General features: G+C 38.2%; 1 protein-coding gene across 1 annotated transcript in view; it reads left to right on the top strand.

Annotated features, from left to right (window-relative positions):
- Positions 1–20350, top strand: part of FSIP1 (fibrous sheath interacting protein 1) — a 187464-nt gene that overhangs the window by 164441 nt on the left and 2673 nt on the right. The window contains exon 11 of the mRNA XM_057721625.1: positions 2908–3415. Within this exon, the coding sequence (XP_057577608.1) occupies positions 2908–3415 (508 nt within the window). The remainder of the gene's footprint in view (positions 1–2907; positions 3416–20350) is intronic.

Raw genomic sequence — 20350 nt, 5'->3', positions numbered from 1 at the left:
CGTTTCTGTATAAGCATTTCTGGTAAATGACCTAAAGAGATGATGTAAGAGATGGACCTGATTTTCCAAGGCTCCATTAATTTGTTGTGATCTTTTTCAGATTCCAAGGAAGAAAAGCTCACTTTTGTACCTATTTTCTATTTGTAATTTTGTATTCTTTTCCTTAAAGAAGTACCCTCCCCCTGCTCCAATATTATATAAACTTCAGGTTCCATGAAACCTGGATCTGCTTCTGATGCCCAAAGATATAGCCAGTTGGGAATTTCATTTTAATATTTAAATTTAATATTTAAAATTAATTTTATTTAAAACTTGAATGTATTTAAATCACTTTTATTTTTACATTTTATTTTAAGTTAATTTTAATTTTTCTTATAGTAATAAAATAAATAGTTGTGTTAAAATGTTTTAAACAAAAATGGTAGTTCCTTGCCCTTTTCTTCCCCATTTCCTAGTTTTGCTCTCTAGAGTCAACCCCTTTTAATTCCTTTAGAAGTTTTCTCCTGCTTTAACTCTATATTATTTCTTAATAGCTTGCCTTCCTAATTGATCAGTTTTATATCAATTTACAATGACCTAATGTTTCATATCAATAATATGATGGTACTGTATTGTTATATCAATTATATATTGACTTTCTATAATGGTAGCCAAGGATTTAACTTTGTTACTCCAAACATTCCTTCTCTCTCCTACCACTTCTCCAAAATAGCTAAATCACAATTTTTGGTTACCCCAGTCATCACTATTTATATTATGATGACTGTGAAAACATTATTTACAGTGAAAGCAAGTGGTATGCTATAGTATCCTTTCTTGTACAACTTTTTTGTTTGTCCTAGAGTTAATAATTATCTTATTTTCTTTTGCTTAATTTTCTGTTGCCTATCTGAAAAACTACCTTTCCTTTCTTTTCATATAGCTTTTTGTTTTTCCCAGAGTTCATAATTGCTTTATTTTTCCTTTTACTTAATTTTCTGTGTATCTAGCTAAATACATCCTCAGAACTACTCTATCAATATTACTTGGGGATGTGATAAAACATATCAGATAATCTACTTATCTTCCACCTCCCCTCTCTTTTATTCCACACCCCCCCCTTCCATAATCCGTCACTCTCTTGCTGCAGTGTGGACTGATTTTTTTTTTCTAGGGAGTGGAAATTTCACGTTAAGCCCCTGGTTTGGATATTTGCTGAGGATGACACTCAGTAGACACTTTCTAAATCCTAGGGAATTGTTTATTCATTATAAGGAATTTTATATACACAATTTTATATACACAGATTTTGAAAGTATATTTTAGTTATCTAGTACCATTGTAAGGACTGCCTTCATTTTCTAGATGACTAGGCTTGCATAGTAGAGTGAAGGGAATGCTCCTAATAATAAACTGCATCTGGATGCCTGAAACGTCTAGTGATTAAAAGTAGGATTTGTTAATATGTAATTTAACTCCTATTTTTTTTGACATACATATTAACCTCAGGGTGAATTACCTGAATTTTGAATCCCAGGTGATTATTAAGAATATATTCCCAGACAGTTTCTTGTTACTCTCAAATTCATAATGGCACTTGCCACTATGAAAACAGGTTTTTAGTTTATGGAAGTAAATGTAATTTTAAAACACATGATATTTTTAAAAAGCATGATACAAAATTTAACAAACTACTTTTTGCTAGCTGCATTAGAAGCACTGCACAGTAATGGGGGAATTAACTATGCTAGTTCCGATAACAGCTCTACATCCCAATACATTATAAATGCAAACTATTTGGTTCATTCTTACTGTGTACTACAAACTGGGCCAACACCATTGTTTTACTTTACTGAAGTAGAAATTAAGGGCATTACAGTTCATGATTAGATTTTCTTATGGGTATTCCTTGCTTTCAGATAATTCATTCCCCTGTAAAGGAGGATTAGTGTTGTCCTAGATAATCCACTATGTAAATCAGGGACAGTGCTCATTCTTTAAAGAAGGAGAAATTTTTTTCAGTGTCTTTCAGTATATTTCAATCACATTCCTATTTTTGCAATTCAGGTGGCATGCTCTTCAGTTGAATTCTTGTAAAACATAGTTCTATACTTTTGTTTGATTTATTTTATTTCCTGAGAGCATCATTGGAAGAGAAGAAATGTTTTTAAATCCTGAAGATCTTGATTGAAACAATCAGCCCTGATAACATTTACAAGCAGAGATTAAATGCGTGTAATCAAATCCTCCTCCCAGAATGCACTGCTATTGGAATGTCCCTGGCCTCTGTCTAGACCTGTACCATTGAAGCAACTACACATCTCAGGATGCACCACCCCTTCACTCTTCCTTTTCCGTCTTCGGTAGTATTGTCTGCTGAAAGTTGTAAACAGACATAGGAGTGGTGAATCCCTAGGGGCAGGTGAATCTTTCCTATTTGCCTGATGTAAGAATTGGGTGGTGATAGGGTTCATACCAAGGAGTAGTGGGACCAAAGAAACGGCTACTGGAGATAATGGTAGGATTCCTGGCTATTCATCAAAGAGGTGGTTACTTACTACCCTGCTTGATACCCCAAGACTGATAAAATCGAAGGTGCTTTTCTAATATCTTCATTTCAGCTCAAGGTACTTGTATGTGTAGAGAGCGTGTCAGTGGTAAATTTCGTGTAGCAGTTCATTTCCATCAGTGTTGTGGGACTTTCCCCTGGATTTTAGTGTGTGTGATTGATTTCAAACTTATTCTCTAGGCATGTTGTACATTTCCCCTGCAATTTGGATACTTTAAAATAAATGGTTTTGTTATTTGGGTGTTTTGAGTAAAAGATTTCCTGGTACTTGTATTTATATTGTGCTACTGGAAGCTTAGCAAAATTAAATGTGTTTACTTAATCAATTGACTATGAAAACTTTTCATTTGTTTCACCAGTTAGACTCAACATCACTTCTTTCTGAGGAACAGTTAAGGTGTCTCCTGGATGAATGCACACTTAAACAAAAATCCGTGATTAGACTGCCTTCAGAAAGGGAAAAGAAAGACATTGAGGATATGGCACCTGAGTTGGCGCAGCTTTCCAGATCTACTCTCTCTGAGTCACTAGATAGGTCAAAATCAAAGGTCAAAAGCACTGAGGTGGAAGACATAAATACGCCTGAGAATGCTGAAAGTGAAACATCTAGAGGCTACTATCTCACCAAAGCCTTGACTGGGCATTATATGTCACAAGCTCTCGTTGAAGCAGAGAATTTGAAATGCCTCCAGTTTTCTGAGGACAAGGTTATTAGTGACGCAAAAGACTATTTTATGTCAAAGACTCTTGGCATTGGGAGACTGAAAAGGCCCTCTTTCTTGGATGATCCACTATATGGCATCAATGTGAGGCTTTCATCTGAAGACCAACATCTGAAACTCAGCCCTCCAGAGAAACCCAAACCAGGTGAGGCTTGGAGAATACACTGAAAATAATTCTTACTGAACACATTAATATAAAGGTAGTATAAAGTAGAGTAGGATAAGGAGGGATGCTTGAAAGTCACAGATGGGGTCAATTCAGAGCATGTTAACATAAGAGCATATTTATTAATGTTCATATGCGATCAAGGCTGAGATTAGCACTCTTGTGAAGTGCGTTATTCTCAGTGGTAACTAATTTGGTTATCCAGAAAGCAGTGTTGATTTCGGAGGAAGAGAGAGGTTGGTTTGAATAAATACAAATAATTTGAGCAGATTTGCTTAGTATTTTAACTTCCAAACTACAGTGACAAAAATTTGTTTCTATATGCAGACTTCCCATCCCAGCTGCTTGTATGTTGTCAGGTTTTTTTTTTTTTTTTTTAACTTTGACCCAGTGTTGCATCTTGCAGTGGTACAATGGTACAGAATTCAAATACTGTGGGCAGTTTTTTGATATAAATAAATATTCAATTATTTATTTAGGTTAGAAGTCTAGCATAGTCTGTGTTGTATTTGTTGAGTCTATTTTATTTTTATTTTATTTTATTTTATTTGGCTGCGTTGGGTCTTCACTGCTGTGTTCAGGCTTTCTCTAGTTGTGACAAGTGGGGGCTACTCTTCGTTGCGGTGTGTGGGCTTCTCAGTTTGGTGCCTTCTCTTGATGCAGAGCATGGGCTCTAGGTGTGCAGACTTCGTAGTTGCAGCATGCGGGCTCAGTAGTTGTGGCTCAAGGGTTCTCGAGTGCAGGCTCAGTAGTTGTGGTGTACAGGCTTAGTTGCTCCACAGCATGTGGGATTTTCCAGACCAGGGCTCGAACCCGTGTCCCCTGCATTGGCAGGTGGATTCTTTACGACTGTGCCACCAGGGAAGCCCTGATGAGTCTGTTTAAATAGCTTTTCCTCTCGTGTAGATTACTCTAAAATATATTGTCCATTAAATCTATATCTATTACCTGTTAAATCTATAATCTGTTAATTCTGAGCTAACTCCTCACCTCTGTATTCTAACTGCCGTCTGGATATGGCCTCAAACTGATTTCCTCATCCTTTCCTGTCAACTCAGAGTTTCCTCTTGACTTCTGTTTCCAGGCTTAAAATCTGTGTCATTATTGAATCTTCCCTCTCCTTTGCTTCCCACTTCCAATCTTCAAATCTTGTTTTTTTTTGGCTCCTGCCATGTCTCCTATGTCCATCCCTCCCTTGCTCTTCCTACCACCTCAGCTGGACCAATGCAGTAACCTGATCAGGCCTCCCTGCTTCTGGTCTCTCCTCTCCTCCTGCCATTGGCAACCACCTAAACTAATTCCCCCAGAGTACAACTTTGAGAAATGTACACCCAGCTCAAAAAGCTTCTATGGCTCTCCTGTGCCTATTGAATGAAATCTGAATTCCTTCACTTGCTGTTCAAGGCCTCCACAATCTGACTGGCAGTTTTCTTCGAAATCAATATCTAGTGCCCTGCATGCTGTTCAGGTTATAGCTAACCTGGGCCCAGGATTCTCATTGCTTCCCCATGTTGCTCAGGCCCCTTTCTTCTCAGGCCCGTGCAGGCATCCCTCCAACAGTAGCTGAATTCTAACCCCATCCTCCCTGAATGTAACCTTCCCTGGTCCTCTCTTTTAAAAGTTTTACTTCACTTCTGAATGTCCCAGGATATTGGTCCCCTAGCACATCGTTTACAGACACTGTCCTGACATCGCTATGCACACACCCACACCTTCTCTTCCTTAGAATTATGTAACCTTTTTGAGGACAGGGGACCTATCTTCTGATTCATTGTTACATCTATGGTGTTGAAAGTGCTGCCTTAAATCAAGTGTCTGTTTAATAAATGAAAGAATTTAAATTATCCAGTTTTAGAATAATGCACTGAAAATATGGTTCGCATTTATTCTTTGCATTACAAATGAAAGCAGGTGATATCGCTTAGGAATAATGCAAGCCTCACATTCTGTATAAAGATTTGAAACTTTTTTTTTCTTTTAGTGAAATTCCACAAGCTATATGGTTTTTACCTAGCAGCAGAGTTCACTTACAACATGCAATTCAAGTAAATGGGTGTGGTCTGTCTTCTCCTACCAAGATCTTCATTTAATAAATACACTGTGAGAACTTTGTTCTACTTTAAAATTGCAGTGTATTTTCTTTCTTTTTGGACAAAGGTTTTTATTAGAAACAAAGTAGCTGTATTTCCTCTTTGTCTTCTGTAATCAAACTTACTCAGTTGGGTGTAATGATTTATTGTATATGGGGTCTTATTCCCATGGAATCAGTGTGGAGGGGTTTAGAACAGCATTTTGCTAAGATATGACTTTACTTCAGTGTGAATGGTAGTCACTGATGTATATTTGTCACTGAGTAGAACATGGGAAGATGGAATGAACTAGAACTTAATGTGACTTAATGGAAGGACACTATGGTGGCTTACCTATAATTTCAGAAAACATGCCTCTGAAGGCACTAGATAATTCTAATGTTTGATTAAAATGACCCTGTGAGTATGGAGGGTTAAGATGGCATAGATGTGAATATATGAACCATATTTTACTTTCTGTTTATTACATAATTAACCTTAAGAAATAGGTCCTACATTATTGAGTGCACATCAGCCTATCTGAAGCTAGAGTTTTTCTTTTGCTAACCTCAGCATTTACAGTTATTAAAATAACTTGCTAATAAGTTTATTCTAAAATACTAAATTGGACATTATGTACTTTATGCAGAAGTGAATACCAGAACCAAATGCTAAACCAGTTTTCTTAGCAAAAAGCCCTTTAAAGATGTAATTGTAATGAGAAATTACAGTGTGTTCAGCTGTTACATTGTATTCCCTCTCTTTCTCAGGAAACAGATATGTGTGAATATGATTCAGATGAGATTTCTGTAAGCAGACAGGAAGAAAATAAGAAGAACCATTTATCATTTTATCTTTAAATAGCAAATATTATTGATATGTTGTTTTCTTTTCCTTGATGAACTGAGTGAGGTCTGTTACGAATATCAAAATTCTGCTTCTAAAAGGCAGAGTCAGGTAAAACTTCAAAAGGAACCAAACCTAATAACATTGGGGACCAGTTTCATTTGCAGTATTGAAAATAAGGATTTGTTTTAAAAGTATCTAGTGTGAGGTACCTCATTTTTTTGGAAAGTATAGTTGATTTACAGCATTATATTGGTTTCAGGTGTACAGCATAGTGATTGAGAATTTTTACAGATCATACTTCATTACTAGTTATTACAAAATAATAGCTGTAATTCCCTGTGCTACACAATATATCCTTGTAGCTTATCTATTTTATACATTACAGTTTGTATTTATTAATCCCATAGCTCTAACTTGCCCCTCCCTGTTTCCCTTTCCCCTCTGGTAACCACTAGTTTGTTTTCTGTATCTGTGAGTCACTTTCTGTTTTGCTGTATACATTCATTTGTATTATTTTTTAGATTCCACATATAAGTGATATCACCCACTATTTGTCTTTCTTTGTCTGACTTATTTCACTAAGCATAATAGTCTCTAGGTCCATCCACACTGCTGCAAATGGCAGAATTTCATTCTTTTTTATGGTTGAGTAATATTCCATTGCATGTATATTTATACCACTTCTTATCCATTTGTCTGTTGATAGACACTTGGGTGGCTTCCATATTTTGGCTATTGTAAATAGTGCTGTTATGAACATTGGGGTACATGTATCTTTGAATTAGTGTTTTCATTTTTTCTAGGTATAGACCCAGGAGTGGAATTGCTGGGTCATTTGGTAGTTCTATTTTTAGTTTTTTTAAAGAAAGGTATTTATTTTATTTATTATTTATTTATTTTTATTTATTTATTTATATTTTATTATTTGTTTTTGGCTACAATGGGTCTTAGTTGTGGCATGTGAGATCTTTGTTGAGGCACGAGAGCTCTTCATTTGGTATGCAGGCTTCTCTGTAGTTGTGGCATGTGGGTTTTCTCTTCTTTAGTTGCGGCACACAGGCTCCAGAGCATGTGGGCTCTGTAGTTGTGGCGTGTAGGTTCCAGAGTGCATGGGCTCTGTAGTTTGCAGCATGCAGGCTCTCTAGTTCAGGCACGCGAGTTCAGTAGTTGTGGTGCACAGGCTTAGTTACCCCTCGGCATGTGGTATCTTAGTTCCCTGACCAGGGATCAAACCCACATCCCCTGCATTGGAAGGCAGATTCTTTATCTCTGGACCACCCGGGAAGTCCCTATTTTTACTTTTTTGAGGAACCGCCATACTATTTTCAATGGTGACTGCACCAATTTACATTAGCACCAACAGAGTATAAGGGTTTCCTTTTCTCCACATCCTCTCCAACATTTGTTATTTGTAGACTTTTTGATGATAGCCACTCTGACAGGTGTAAGGTGATATCCCATTTTGTTTTAATTTGCATTTCTCTGCTAATTAGTGATGTTGAACATCTTTTCATGTGCCTGTAAGACATCTGCAAAGAGGTTTGGAAAAATGTCTATTCAGATCTTCCACTCATTTTTTGATTGGATTGTTTTTTGATATTGAGTTGTATGAACTGTTTATGTATTTTGGATATTAACCTTTTGTCAGTCGTATCATTTGCAAATATTTTCTCCCATTCTGTAGGTTGTCTTTTTGTTCTGTTGATGGTTTCCTTTGTTGTGCAAAAGCTTTTAGGTTTAATTAGCTCCCATTTGTTTATTTTTGCTTTTGTTTCTTTTGCCTTAGGAGACAGGTCCAAAAATTTTTTTGCTACAATTTATGTCAAAGAATGTTATGCCTATGCTGTCTTCTAGGAGTTTTATGGTTTCGGGTCTCAAATTTAGGTCTTTAATCTATTTTGAGTTTAATTTTGTATATGGTGTGAGGAAATGTTGTAATCTCATTTTTCATGTTTGTGTAACTGCCCAGTTTCTCCAGCACCACTTATTGAAGGGACTGTCTTTTCTCCATTGTATATTCTTGCTTCCTAGGTCGTAGATTAATTGAACATAAGCACGTGGTTTTATTTCTGGGCTCCCTGTTCTGTTCCTTTGATCTATGTGCCTGTTTTGGGGCCAGTACCATGCTGTTTTGATTACTGTAGTTTTGTAGTATAGGTTGAAGTCTGGGCGGGTGGTGCCTCCTGCTTTGTTCTTTTTTCTCAAGATTTCTTTGGCAATTTGGGGTCTTTTGTGGTACCATGTGAATTTTAGGATTATTTGTTCTGGTTCTATGAAATGTCATGGGTATTCTGATATGGATTACATCAAATCTGTAGATTGCTCTGGGTAGTATGGACCTTTTAACAATATTAATTCTTCTAATCCAAGAGCACAGGATATTTTTCCATTTCTTTGTATCATCTTCAATATCACTTATCAATGTTTTATTGTTTTCAGAGTATACGTCTTCAGCCTCCTTGGTTAAGTTTATTTCTAGGTATTTTATTCTTTTTGACGTGATTTTAAAAGAGGTTGCTTTAAAAAGGGAAAACTTCCTTTTTCTGATAGTGCATTATTAGTGTATGGAAAAGCAACAGATTTCTGTTTATTAATCTTGTATCCTGCTACCTTGCTGAATTCATTTATTGGTTCTAATGGTTTTGGGTTAGAGACTTTAGGGTTTTCTATATTAAAGTATCATGTTATCTGCAAATAGTGACAGTTTTTATTTCTTCCCTTTCAATTTGGGTGCCTTTTATTTCTTTTTATTGTCTGTTTGCTGTGGCTAGTACTTCCAGTACTGGGTTAAATAGAGGTGTCAAGAGTGGGCATCCTTGCCTTGTTCTTGAATTTAGAGGAAAGGCTTTCAACTTTTCTCTGTTGAGTATGATGTTAGCTGTGGGTTTGTTATAAATGGCCTTTATTATGTTGAGATATGTTCCCTCTAGAGCCATTTGGATGAGTTTTTCCATGAGTGAATGATGAATTTTTGTCACATGCTTTTTCTGTGTCTCAATATAATCATGTAATTTTATCTTTTGTTAGTGTGGTGTTTCACCACTAGTGTGGTGATTTGCAGATATTGAACCATCCTTGAATCCCTGGGATAAATCCTACTTGATCATGGTGTTTAATCTTTTTTGTACATTGTTGGATTTGGTTTGATAATATTTCACTGAAGATATTTTACATCTATGTTTATCAAAGATATTGGCCTATAATTTTCTTTTTTTGTAGTGTCTTTGTCTGGTTTTGGTATCAGGGTAATGGGGACCTTGTAGAATGAATTTGAAAGTGTTTTATCCTCTTCAATTTTTTTGGAATAGTTTGATAAGAACAAGTATTAGTTCTTCTTTATATGTTTGGTAGAATCTACCCATGAAGCTGTTTGGTCCTGGACTTTTGTTTACTGGGACTTTTTTTTAAATTACACATTCAATTTCACTACTAGTGATACATCTGTTCAAATTGTGTGTTTCTTTGTGAGTCAGTCTTTGCAGGCTGTATGTTTCTAGAAATTTGTCCATTTCTTTTAGATAGTCCAATTTGTTGGCATATAATTGTTCATTGTATTCTCTTCTGATTTTTTGTTTCTCTGTGGTATCAGGTGCTTTTCCTCTTTTTCATTTCTTATTTTATTTGGGTCCTCTCTTCTTTTTTTAGTGAGTGTGGATAAAGGTTTATCAATTTTGTTTACCTTTACTAAAAAAACAGCTCTTTGGCTTCCCTGGTGGCATGGTGGTTAAGAATCTGCCTGGCAATGCAGGGAACATGGGTTTGAGCCCTGGTCCAGGAAGATCCCACATGCTGCCGAGCAGCTAAGCCCATGCACCACAACTACTGAGCCTGCACTCTAGAGCCTGCAAGCAACAACTACTGAGCCCATGCTCCACAACTACTGAAGCCTGTGAGCCTAGACCCCACACTTCTCAACAAGAGAAGCACCCACTCTCCGCAACTACAGAAAGCCCACATGCAGCAACAAAGACCCAACACAGCCAATAATTTAAAAATAAGTAAATAAATATTATTAAAAAAACACAGCTCCTGTTTTCATTGATATTTTCTGTTGTGTCTATTTATTTTCTCTTTGATCTTTATTGTATCCTTCCTTCTGCTGACTTTGGGCTTGTTTGTTCTCTTTTTTCTAATTCTTTTAGGTGGTAGGTTATGTTGTTTATTTGAGATTTTTCTTGTTTTTTGATGAAGGCCTGTATCTCTATGAAATTCCCTCTTGGAACTACTTTTGCTGCATCTCATAGATTTTGGAATGTTGTGTTTCCATGTTCATTTGTCTTGAGGTATTTTCTGATTTCCTCTTTGATTTCTTTATTGCCTCATTGATTTTTTTAATAGCATGGTGTTTAGTAGTCATGTGTTTGTTCTTTTCCCATTTTCCTTTTTGTAATCAATTTCTAGTTTCATACTGTTGTGGTTGGGAAAATGCTTGATATAATTTCTATGATCTTAAATTTGTTGAGACTTGCTCTGTGGCCTAGCATGTGACCTATCCTGGAGAATGTTTCATGTGCACTTGAAAAGAATGTGTATTCTGCTGTTTTGGGATGTACTGTCCTGTAGACACCTATTAAATCCAACTGGTCTATTGTATCATATGTGCCACATGTATTATACCACTCCCTTCTGTCCTGCAATGCTTCTGCAGAGAAATCAGCTGATGGCCTTTGTATACAGCTCTTTTTTTTTTTTTTTTCTTGCTGCCTTTAGAATTCTCTTTTTAGTTTTTGTGTATCTATTGTAAGTTTTTGATTTGTGGTTACCATGGGGGTTCATATATGTTGATGAATAATTATATCTACTTGTTTGAAACTGGTTGTCATTTAAGTTCAAACACATTCTAAAAGATCTACATTTTTCACTCCCTCTGTCACATTTTGTGTCTTTGATGTCATATTTTATATCTTCATGCATCCCTTGTCTGTTTATTGTAGTTATTGTTGCTTTTACAATATTTTTTCTTTTAATATATATAGTTTTTTGAAGTGGTTGATCCTCAATCCTTGCTGTATATTTGCCTTTCCTAGTGGGATTTTCCCTTTCCTATAGATTCTTTCTTCTTTTCCACTTACAGGAGACCCTTGAACATTTTTTAGGGTAGGTTATTGCTGAGTTCTTTTAGTTTTTGCTTATCTGAGAAGTTCTTTATCTCTCCTATTCTAAATGGTAATCTTGCTGAGTAGAGTATCCTAGGTTGCAGGTTTTTCCCTTTCAGCACTTTGAATATATCATGCCACTCCCTTCTGGCCTGCAAAGCTTCTGCAGAGAAATCAGCTGATGGCCTTATGGGAATTCCCTTGTATATAGCTCTTTGTTTTTCTCTTGCTGCCTTTAGAATTCTTTCTTTAACTTCTGTCATTTTAATTATGATATGTCTTGATGTGAGTCTGTTTGGGTTCATCTTGTTTGGGACTCTCTGAGCTTCCTCTACTTGGATATCTGTTTCCTCCTTCAGTTTTGGGAAGTTTTTGGCCGTAAGTTCCTTAAATCCATTTTCAATCCCCTTCTCTCTCTCTTCTCCTTTTGGGACTCCTATAATGTGAATGTAGGTATACTTAATGTTATCTCAGGGATCTCTTAAATTCCTTTTATTTTTTAAAATTAATTTTTCTTTCTGCTGTTTTGATTGGTTGATTTCCATTATTTTATCTTCCAGATCACTTATCCATTCTTCTGTATCACTTAATCAATCTGCTGTTCATTCCTTCTAGTGTGCTTTTTATTTCAGCTATTGAATCATTCATTTCTGATTGGGTCTTTTTAATATTTTCTAGTTCCTTGCTAAAATGTTCACTGTTTATCTCAATCCTTTCCCCTAATTCAGTTAACATTATTATTACCAATGTCTTGAATTCTTTATCTGGTAAATTGTTTATTTCTATTTTATTATTTATTTTCTCAGGGTTTTTGTCTTGTCTTCCAATTGAGAGTAGTTCCTCTGCTTTTTCATTTTGCTTGACTTTCTCTGATTCTGTGAATTTAGGTACAACAGTTACTGATTGTGGTCTTAAAGAGGTGTTATTATGTGGGAGCATCCCTATACAGCCTGCATGTATCATTGCCTTGGATGGGAGAGCTGGATTTGAGGTCACCCAAGTCATATTTTTCCTTAGGGCTTTCTGGCAGCTATCCCCTTGGTAGGGGTAGGGCTGTAGATATAGGGGCTAGAACTGGTGCTGGATGTGAAGTAGGATTTCCTCTCTGCTCAGTGGCTCTCACTGACCTGTTAGGGGTGGGGTCTGATCTCAAGTTGCTGGAGCAGAAGCCCTGGGGATCTGGCCTGAGCTGGCTCTGCTCCCTTTAAGTGTGTGTTTTTCCCTCTCCCTGTACTGGAACCCTTGCCCCGGAGGAGGGGAGTGCTGAAGTAAGTGGGGCCAATGCACAGACAGAGGTCTGATGTGATGCTTGTGGAGCCACCCACATCTTTGCTCAGATGCAGCCTCAGGTGCAAGTCCCCTTTGTCCTTCACAGTTGATCATTGCTCCCAGCCCCTACCACTCTGCAAAGCTAGCAGGAGTCATGTGGCCTTTTGATGTGTATCAGGAGGTGTGCTGTGGTGGAGCGACTGCTGTCGAGATCTGAGTGGCTTCTGAGGTGCCACTTGAGTAAATGCCAGCAATGGCCACCACCGCCACACCCAGGCTCCACCTTGGGGCTGCGTTGCCTCTGTGTCCCACGTTCGAGTGTTTTTTGGTCATGGGTGCCTCAGATCCCGTGCCATGCTGTGGTGTGGAGTGAGCAGGGCTGGAGACTGGGCTGGGGCACATGGCGAGGCAGTGGTGGGAAATCTGGCTGCTCTGAGCAGATGTCTCTCCACCCTGCCTAGGGGCTCGCCGGTGCACATACACTCCTCAGGGGCAGAGTCCAGGCTTCCCACAGCCCTTCTGTTTGTCCCAGTGGTCCTCCAGCCAGCCAAGGGGGCTTGTCTCCCCTGTGTAGGACCCCAGACTGGGGTGCCCAATTTGTGGCTTGAACTGCTCACTCCCCAGGGCAGGTGTCCGCCCATGTAACCGCCCTTTTCCTCCAAGTCCTCTTCCAGGGGCACAGATCCCAACCTGATTGCTTTTCTTCCTTTCCTACCTGATTCTGTGTGTATCCTTCTTACATCCTTGGTTGTGTAGGAGTCCTTCTGCCAGTTTTCAGAGAGAAATGTTTCACATGTAGATGTGTTTTTGATGTGTTTGTGGGAGAAGGTGAGCTTCATGTCCTTTTACTCTGTCACCTTGATCCCTCCCGCTGAAGTACTTTTTTTCATATTTGTGCTTTAAGCTCAGTGCTAACTACTGTTATTTGACTTTCTGGATACAAGGTCCAGTAAATTCAGTGCTGTACTCACTGTTGGGGTTTCAGGAGATCAGTAAATAGTAACCTTCTCTGCCCCACCCTATCAAACCAATTGAGAGATGGATGGATTCTGACAAAAGGAGATCAGGGAGGTTGACTTTATTGTTGATGAAATGTAGGGGACTGTTGTTACCTGGGTAGGCAGCCAAATGGTCTTCCTAACGCTACACCCTCAAAATAAACTTACACACCCAGTCACTGGCAGAGGTGAAAATACTCAGGCCTCACCCATGGAGACGTGTCCACGTGGAGCCGTAGTACAGAGGAGCAAAGGAACACCCTGGGCAGGGGATGCTGACCCCCTAGGAGGGAGAAGTGAGCTGAGCATAATATTTCTTCCCCTGAACTCACCAATCAGAGAACTGTTCTTCCCATGGAAAGAGAGGGGGTGGGGGGAGTGAAGCTGAATGTGTTCCCAGTGTAAGTTCCTCCACATGGAAATGTGAGGAGAGTAAGTGGTCTTTGGTCCCATCAACCTGGGAGACACTGCCAAGTACCCTGGTGCTTCAGGACTGTGGTTAGTCTAGTATCTTAGTATCTTATGCTGAATTGCTTTCGAGATAATCAAAAAGGCATCTATGCATTTACAGTATTCTTTTTTTCCCAACAAGCATTTGAGCTGCTTATCAAGAGAAGTTCATATAACAAAGAGGAAAATATGATTAACAAATAACAAAAATAGAGTAAGTCAAAAAGGGACACAAAGTCAGTCACATAGTAAAGATGGGGGATAGGAATGTATTTCCTAATTCTTCAAGGAAAACAAAGTAGAATTTCCCGTAGGACCCATTTAGTGAATAATATTCTTAAAAATTTCTATAACAGATGCAACAATAAGTCAGATAAGTTTGTCTTTAAAATAACATCCCTAAATGAAAATTAGGGTGATCAACTGTCTTGGTTTGCTCAGGAGCGTCCTGGTTTTATACTGAATGTCCCTTGTCTTCTAAAACCCTCAGTCCCTGGCAAACTGAGATGGTTAGCCACTCTAAATCGAAACTGAGAACATAAAACCAAGGAGCAAATTAATTGCCCAAAGGACAAAGTTAACAAAATCCAGTTAAGCAGCAGGATTCGAGGCTAGAACCTAGATGGGCAGAGATGTCTTGTTCACCCACCCACCAGCATGACCTGGCCTAGTGTTAGGAGCGTGGGCTGTGGGTGAGACAGACCTGGGTTTGAATTCTTGCTTGGCTTTTAGCAGATGATCTTATGCAAGTACTTAATCGCTCTCTCCTTGCCATCTGGGTGCCCTTATCTGTAAGGTAAGATGGCTTTAGCACTTACCCTCTAGGTTTGTGATAAGGATCAAATGAGAAAATCCACATAGAATGATTAGCTCAGTGACTGGACTTGGTTGGCCTATGTAGTATTTAACATTTCAACAGGAGATTTCTCATAAAAGCCTGGATTTCTGACTTTTCTTAACAAATCAGAAAGTCTTCCACTGGGGAGGAGAGCTGAATAGCAGATGTTCCCTTTAGAAGGAGCATGTACTGTCCTGGAAAACATGGCCCCCATCTTGCCCTCTCTACTTCATGTGCTTGGTCCTTTGGGACCATATGATTTCCATCCTGTGTTATAAAGCTTTGCTGCTTAGAATGTTGTCCAATCACGGGGAGCTCGTTAGAAATACAGGGCCTAAGGTCCCACCTCAAATCTCCTGAATCAGAATTTTCCTCTTTAATGAGATGCGTGATACTTACAGTGATGTTTGAGAAGCACTGTTGTAAACCACCATAGCATATTCCTAACCAGGGTGAATATAGAGATTCTGGGAAATTATTTGCTTGTCTGTTTTATACCTATGTCCAAGGCACTAGCCAGACTTACTGAAATCAGAGTGTTTATAGAGTGTTCAGTCTGTCAAGTTAATACAAACCACAAGATTTTGCTATGCATATTTGAGAAATATGGCATTCGGTTTAGATATAAGAAAGCTAATTGTGTCCTCAGATAGAACAAGTTCTAAACATTGACAACTTTACAATCCAAATGTATTTCATGTTGAAATTCTGTCCATCAAAGGATCTGATTATAACTTGCTCGATGAAGCATGGTTGCAGGTAGACTGACTTTTGGGCAGATGCTGCAGTGGTTTGAAGGAGGTGTGTGTTACGGTATATCATTACTTATACCACCTGAACAGTTTGAAGGGAACTATTGATTTGAGAAAGTTTTCACTGTTGTACTGTAGTCATACAGGTTTGCAGTGGAACAATGAGATTCTGAAAATAATACTACTACTAGCTGATTTTTTTTTTCCCACTAAAAAATATTTTGTCCTGCTCTTATGGAAATGTTTAACTTATCATTGCTTTGATGGAGTTCTCTTTCAAGCAGTGTGTGCCTTCAGGCCTCCTAGTTATTATTTGTTAAATTACTTTTCCAAGGCTACTGATTGCTTCTCAGGTGCTCTTAGTAACTTAGTCAATCCTCCAAAGTTTCTTTGATCAAAATATCAGAGCTGCCATATTAGAAATTCCCAGTGCTAATTCCTGTTTTATATAAGAGCTTAGTATATAGTAAATTTATATTTGAAGAATTTATCTTTTCAGGTTACTTTCAACTAATTTTCTTTAATTCGCTTCTTCTTGGGGTGGACTTTTCATATGAATATTTGCATCTGATTATCTTCTCTACTATAAAATACCACTTTCTCTACTATTTTGTTTAGTAGTATAAAATGAACAATGTCATGTTGGAGAGTTTTGTTATTTAATTGTAATGAACTTATCACTTTATCAGATATTGGGAACTTTTGATTCCATTGTTTCATTCAAATTGAGTAAAATGAAAAGATTACTGAAGATCATGACTGTGGACTATATCCATGGACCAGCAGTATTGGCATCACCTGGGAGCTTGTTGGAGCTGCAGAGTCCCAGACCTACTGTATCAGAGTCTGCATGTTAACAGGATGCCCCCCGCAGGTGATTTGTATGCACAGTAAAGTGCGAGAAGATCTGAATTAGGTTTACTAGTCTCTCTATTTTAGGATTATAAAAAATACTAGCATACGTGGTGGTGGTGGTGAAAATAATGTCAGAAAGTATCTTCTTTCCCATCTACTCAGCCCCTGCTTTATCTTCTTGAATTTCATTTTAATGAAGGTAACTACCTTCTCTAGATTGTCTTCCTATCTCCCCAGCCATCCCTGTTGTCTTTCTTGTGGGTAACCTTCCTCTTAGCCACTGAGAGTAAGCATGTCCTAGCTTAAGTTCTCTATTCTTTCATGCTAAATATTTTATTTGGAGACACACAGCCAGTGTGGGGTCATCTGTGCTTGTGTACTTTTGATTTTCAGACTTCTCTCCTTGGCATCTGCCTCAGCCCCACCTGGCATGTTAAGCTATACTGAGTCCATCCCTTAGTGCTTCTTACCTCTGACTGCACATTAGATTCACCTGGTGAGATTTAAAAACAAATTAATGCCTTAGTTACATTCCAGAATTAAATGGATTTCTAGGGGGTTGGCTCTGGGCATCTGTATTTTTTAAAGTCCGTTTCTGAGGATGGGGTCTGGGTGATTCTGTTATGTAGCTGTGATTAAAACCACTGCTCCACGGCTCCATTGTATTCATTCATTAAGCTGTTCCTAGGTTATCAGGTGAGTAGGATGTGATCACTGCTCTGAATTATTTCATAGGCTGTTGATGAAGGCAGGCACTTAAGCAGCATAGTGGGACAAGTAGAATATAAGAGCTTCTGGACAAAGTATTTGGCAACACTGGAGGGAATGATGAACACTGGAGAGATGGGGAGGTAGCATTTGAATTGAGCCTCCAAGGATGAGTGGTCATTTACTGGGTGGGCAAGAGGGAAAACACTCTAGACAGAAGGACTAGCACTTATGACGGCATGGGGCTGTGGTCTTATTCCTCACCTCATGTGTGGGATACTGAGGTGCACTTCTCACCCATCCCACCTTCCTCCACATCCTGTTTAATGTTTCCTCTCCATGCGTTGACACTATCACTACATTTCTCACTTTACTCTCTGAAACTCCAAATCATTTACCCTTAATTATTAGGTTGATTTTTTTTTTGGCTGCGTTGAGTCTTTGTTGCTGTGCGCAGGTTTTTCTCCAGTTATGGTAAGAGGGGGCTACTCTTTGCTGCAGTGCACAGGCTTATTGTGGTGGCTTCTCTTGTTGTGAGCACAGGCTCTAGGCGTGCAGGCTTCAGTAGTTGCAGCACACAGGCTCAGTAGTTGTGGCACATGGGCTTAGTTGCTCCAGTGAGATCTTCCCGGATCATGGATTGAACCCGTGTCCCCTGCATTGGCAGGTGGATTCTTAACCACTGCGCCACAAGGGAAGTCCCAAGGTTGACTTTTAAAATAACAGCTTTATTGTATTGACATCTATTTTAAATACCTGTGATAAAGTTTCCTATGGTTGCCACAACAAATGATCACAACAGAAGTTTATCATCTCATAGTTGTGGAGGCCTGAAGTCTGAAATCAAGTGTCAGCAAGGCCACATTCTGCTTGGAACCTCTAGGGAAGGATGCGTCCTTGTTTCTTCCACTTTCTCAGGATGTTGACATTCTTTGGCTTTGTTGCTTTGTGGCGCATCACTGCAGTCTCTGACCCTGTCTTCATATGGCCTTTTTTCTCTCTCTGCGTGTGTCTCAAATCTCCCTCTGCTTTTCTCGCATAAGGACATTTGTTAATAAATACAGGGCCCACCTGGATAATCCAGGATGCTCTTATCTCAAGATCCTTAATTAATTACATCTCAAAGTCCCTTTTCCCAAGTAAGATAAGTTTCATAGGTACAGGGGTTAGGATGTGGACATAACCTTTTTGGGGCCACTGTGATTCAACAATACCATACAGTTCAGTGGGTTTTCCTATATTCACAGGATTGTGCATCCGTCACCACTATCAATTTTATGTCAGTGTCCTTACCCCAGAGAAAAACACTGTACCCCCTCGCAGTCACTCCCCACTTTCCCCCAAACTCCCAGCCCTAGGAGGTTGCCTAGTCTGACACTTCATATAAATGAAATCATACTACATGTGGCCTTTTGCGTCTGGCTTCTTAGTATAATGTTTTCAAGATTCATCTGTGTTGTAGCATGTATCAGTACTTTTTTATTGTTGAATAATATTCTTTTGTGTGGATTTACCACATTTTCTTTATTCATCAGTTGATGAACATTTGCATTGTTCCTACTTTTTGGCTGTTATATGTAATTCTGCTATGAATCTTGGTTTGCAGGGTTTTGGGTGGATGTGTATTCTCATTTCTCTTGGGCATGTACCGCAGAGTAGAGTTGCTGGGTCTGTGGTAACCTTTTGAGGAATTGCCAGACTTTCCCCAAGCAGGCGCACCATTTACATTCCCACCAGCAGTGTGGGAGAGTTCCAGTTTCTCCTGGTTCTCTTTTATTTTCTTCTTTTATTTGGTGCTGTTGTCAATTCTGCCTTTTCTGATAACCTTCTCACTTAGAAGAATATTTTCATTCCATTTCTGTTAGTGTCACAATTTGTTTCTCACATTAAAGAAATAAAAGATGATCAGTTCTTATCTACCCTAACTGTAACATTTACATTTACTTTTGGTTTCACCCTGCTTCCTGGAAACTTAGTACAAAGCAAAAATAAATAAATGAAAAAAAATTTTTTTTAATTAAAAATAAAAAATTAATTTTGATGCTTGTCTCCAAATTCATAACAATTTTAGCTCAAAACCCAAAAAAGCTCTCCCTCAGCTATAAGCTCAGTGAAAGCAAGCACCTTATCTTTCACTTTTTCTTGTAAATTTTGTATGCAGCTTGTGGTGACTGTCCAATAAATGTTAAATGAGAATGTGATTGCTGTCTTATGTGTAAAATGATTTAATGTTTTATTGGCTGATACTTTTTCTTAATTATGCACAGATTTCTGACAAATTTGGTTATTCTTTTTAATGTGCAGATGAACAGGAAACTGAAGATATGGCAGAAGAATGTAAAGAATCTTAAGCAAAGACTTGCTGGGGTGTACTTTTAAGAAAGTTGGTAAATTAAGTTAAATCACATTTTTTCCCCAAATTCTCTGAATTCAATGAATGCATTATAGAGCATTCTCTCTTTCTGTATCACATTTCCTTGATATTTTTGAGACTTGGAGCATAATTGTTCAATGGTTTTTCTTCACTGAAATTCCTGGGAAAATTGTTTTTTATTGCTAAATTTGCAACATCAGGGATACATTATAGAAACCAACATTTTATGTATGTGTGCTATGGTAAAATTAGTTGAAGCGCTATGATTATTTCGTATTTGATTTTATACGTTACTGCTTTATCGTGATTTAGACAGATTTGACCACCGGGAATTGTAGTTTTGCTCCTGATTTCCCTTCTTTCCTCCTCTCTAATGCCTGCTAAGTAAGTACAACTTGCCGTGAAGAGAAATGAATTTTCTAAACAAAGCGCTGTTAGGCTATCCTTACTATCTTATTAGTAATGATACTTTTCATAAGCAGACGTTTGAATTATTTCATATATTACGTTTAGTTTGTTATCTTCTTTCAGAGTTTGCCTTTTAGAATGCAGCAAATAAAGATCAGCTACTTAAAAAAAAAACAACAACCCTGGTACTATTTTAAGAAAGGGGGTTTGTTAGTTACAAGTCAGTAACCTGGATTCATGAGAACATT

Source organism: Hippopotamus amphibius, chromosome 2, assembly GCF_030028045.1.
Source record: "Hippopotamus amphibius kiboko isolate mHipAmp2 chromosome 2, mHipAmp2.hap2, whole genome shotgun sequence".
NCBI classification, from domain to species: Eukaryota; Metazoa; Chordata; class Mammalia; order Artiodactyla; family Hippopotamidae; genus Hippopotamus; species Hippopotamus amphibius.
The sequence above is the reverse complement of the archived record's forward strand: the minus strand, read 5'-3'. Positions and strand labels throughout refer to the sequence as shown.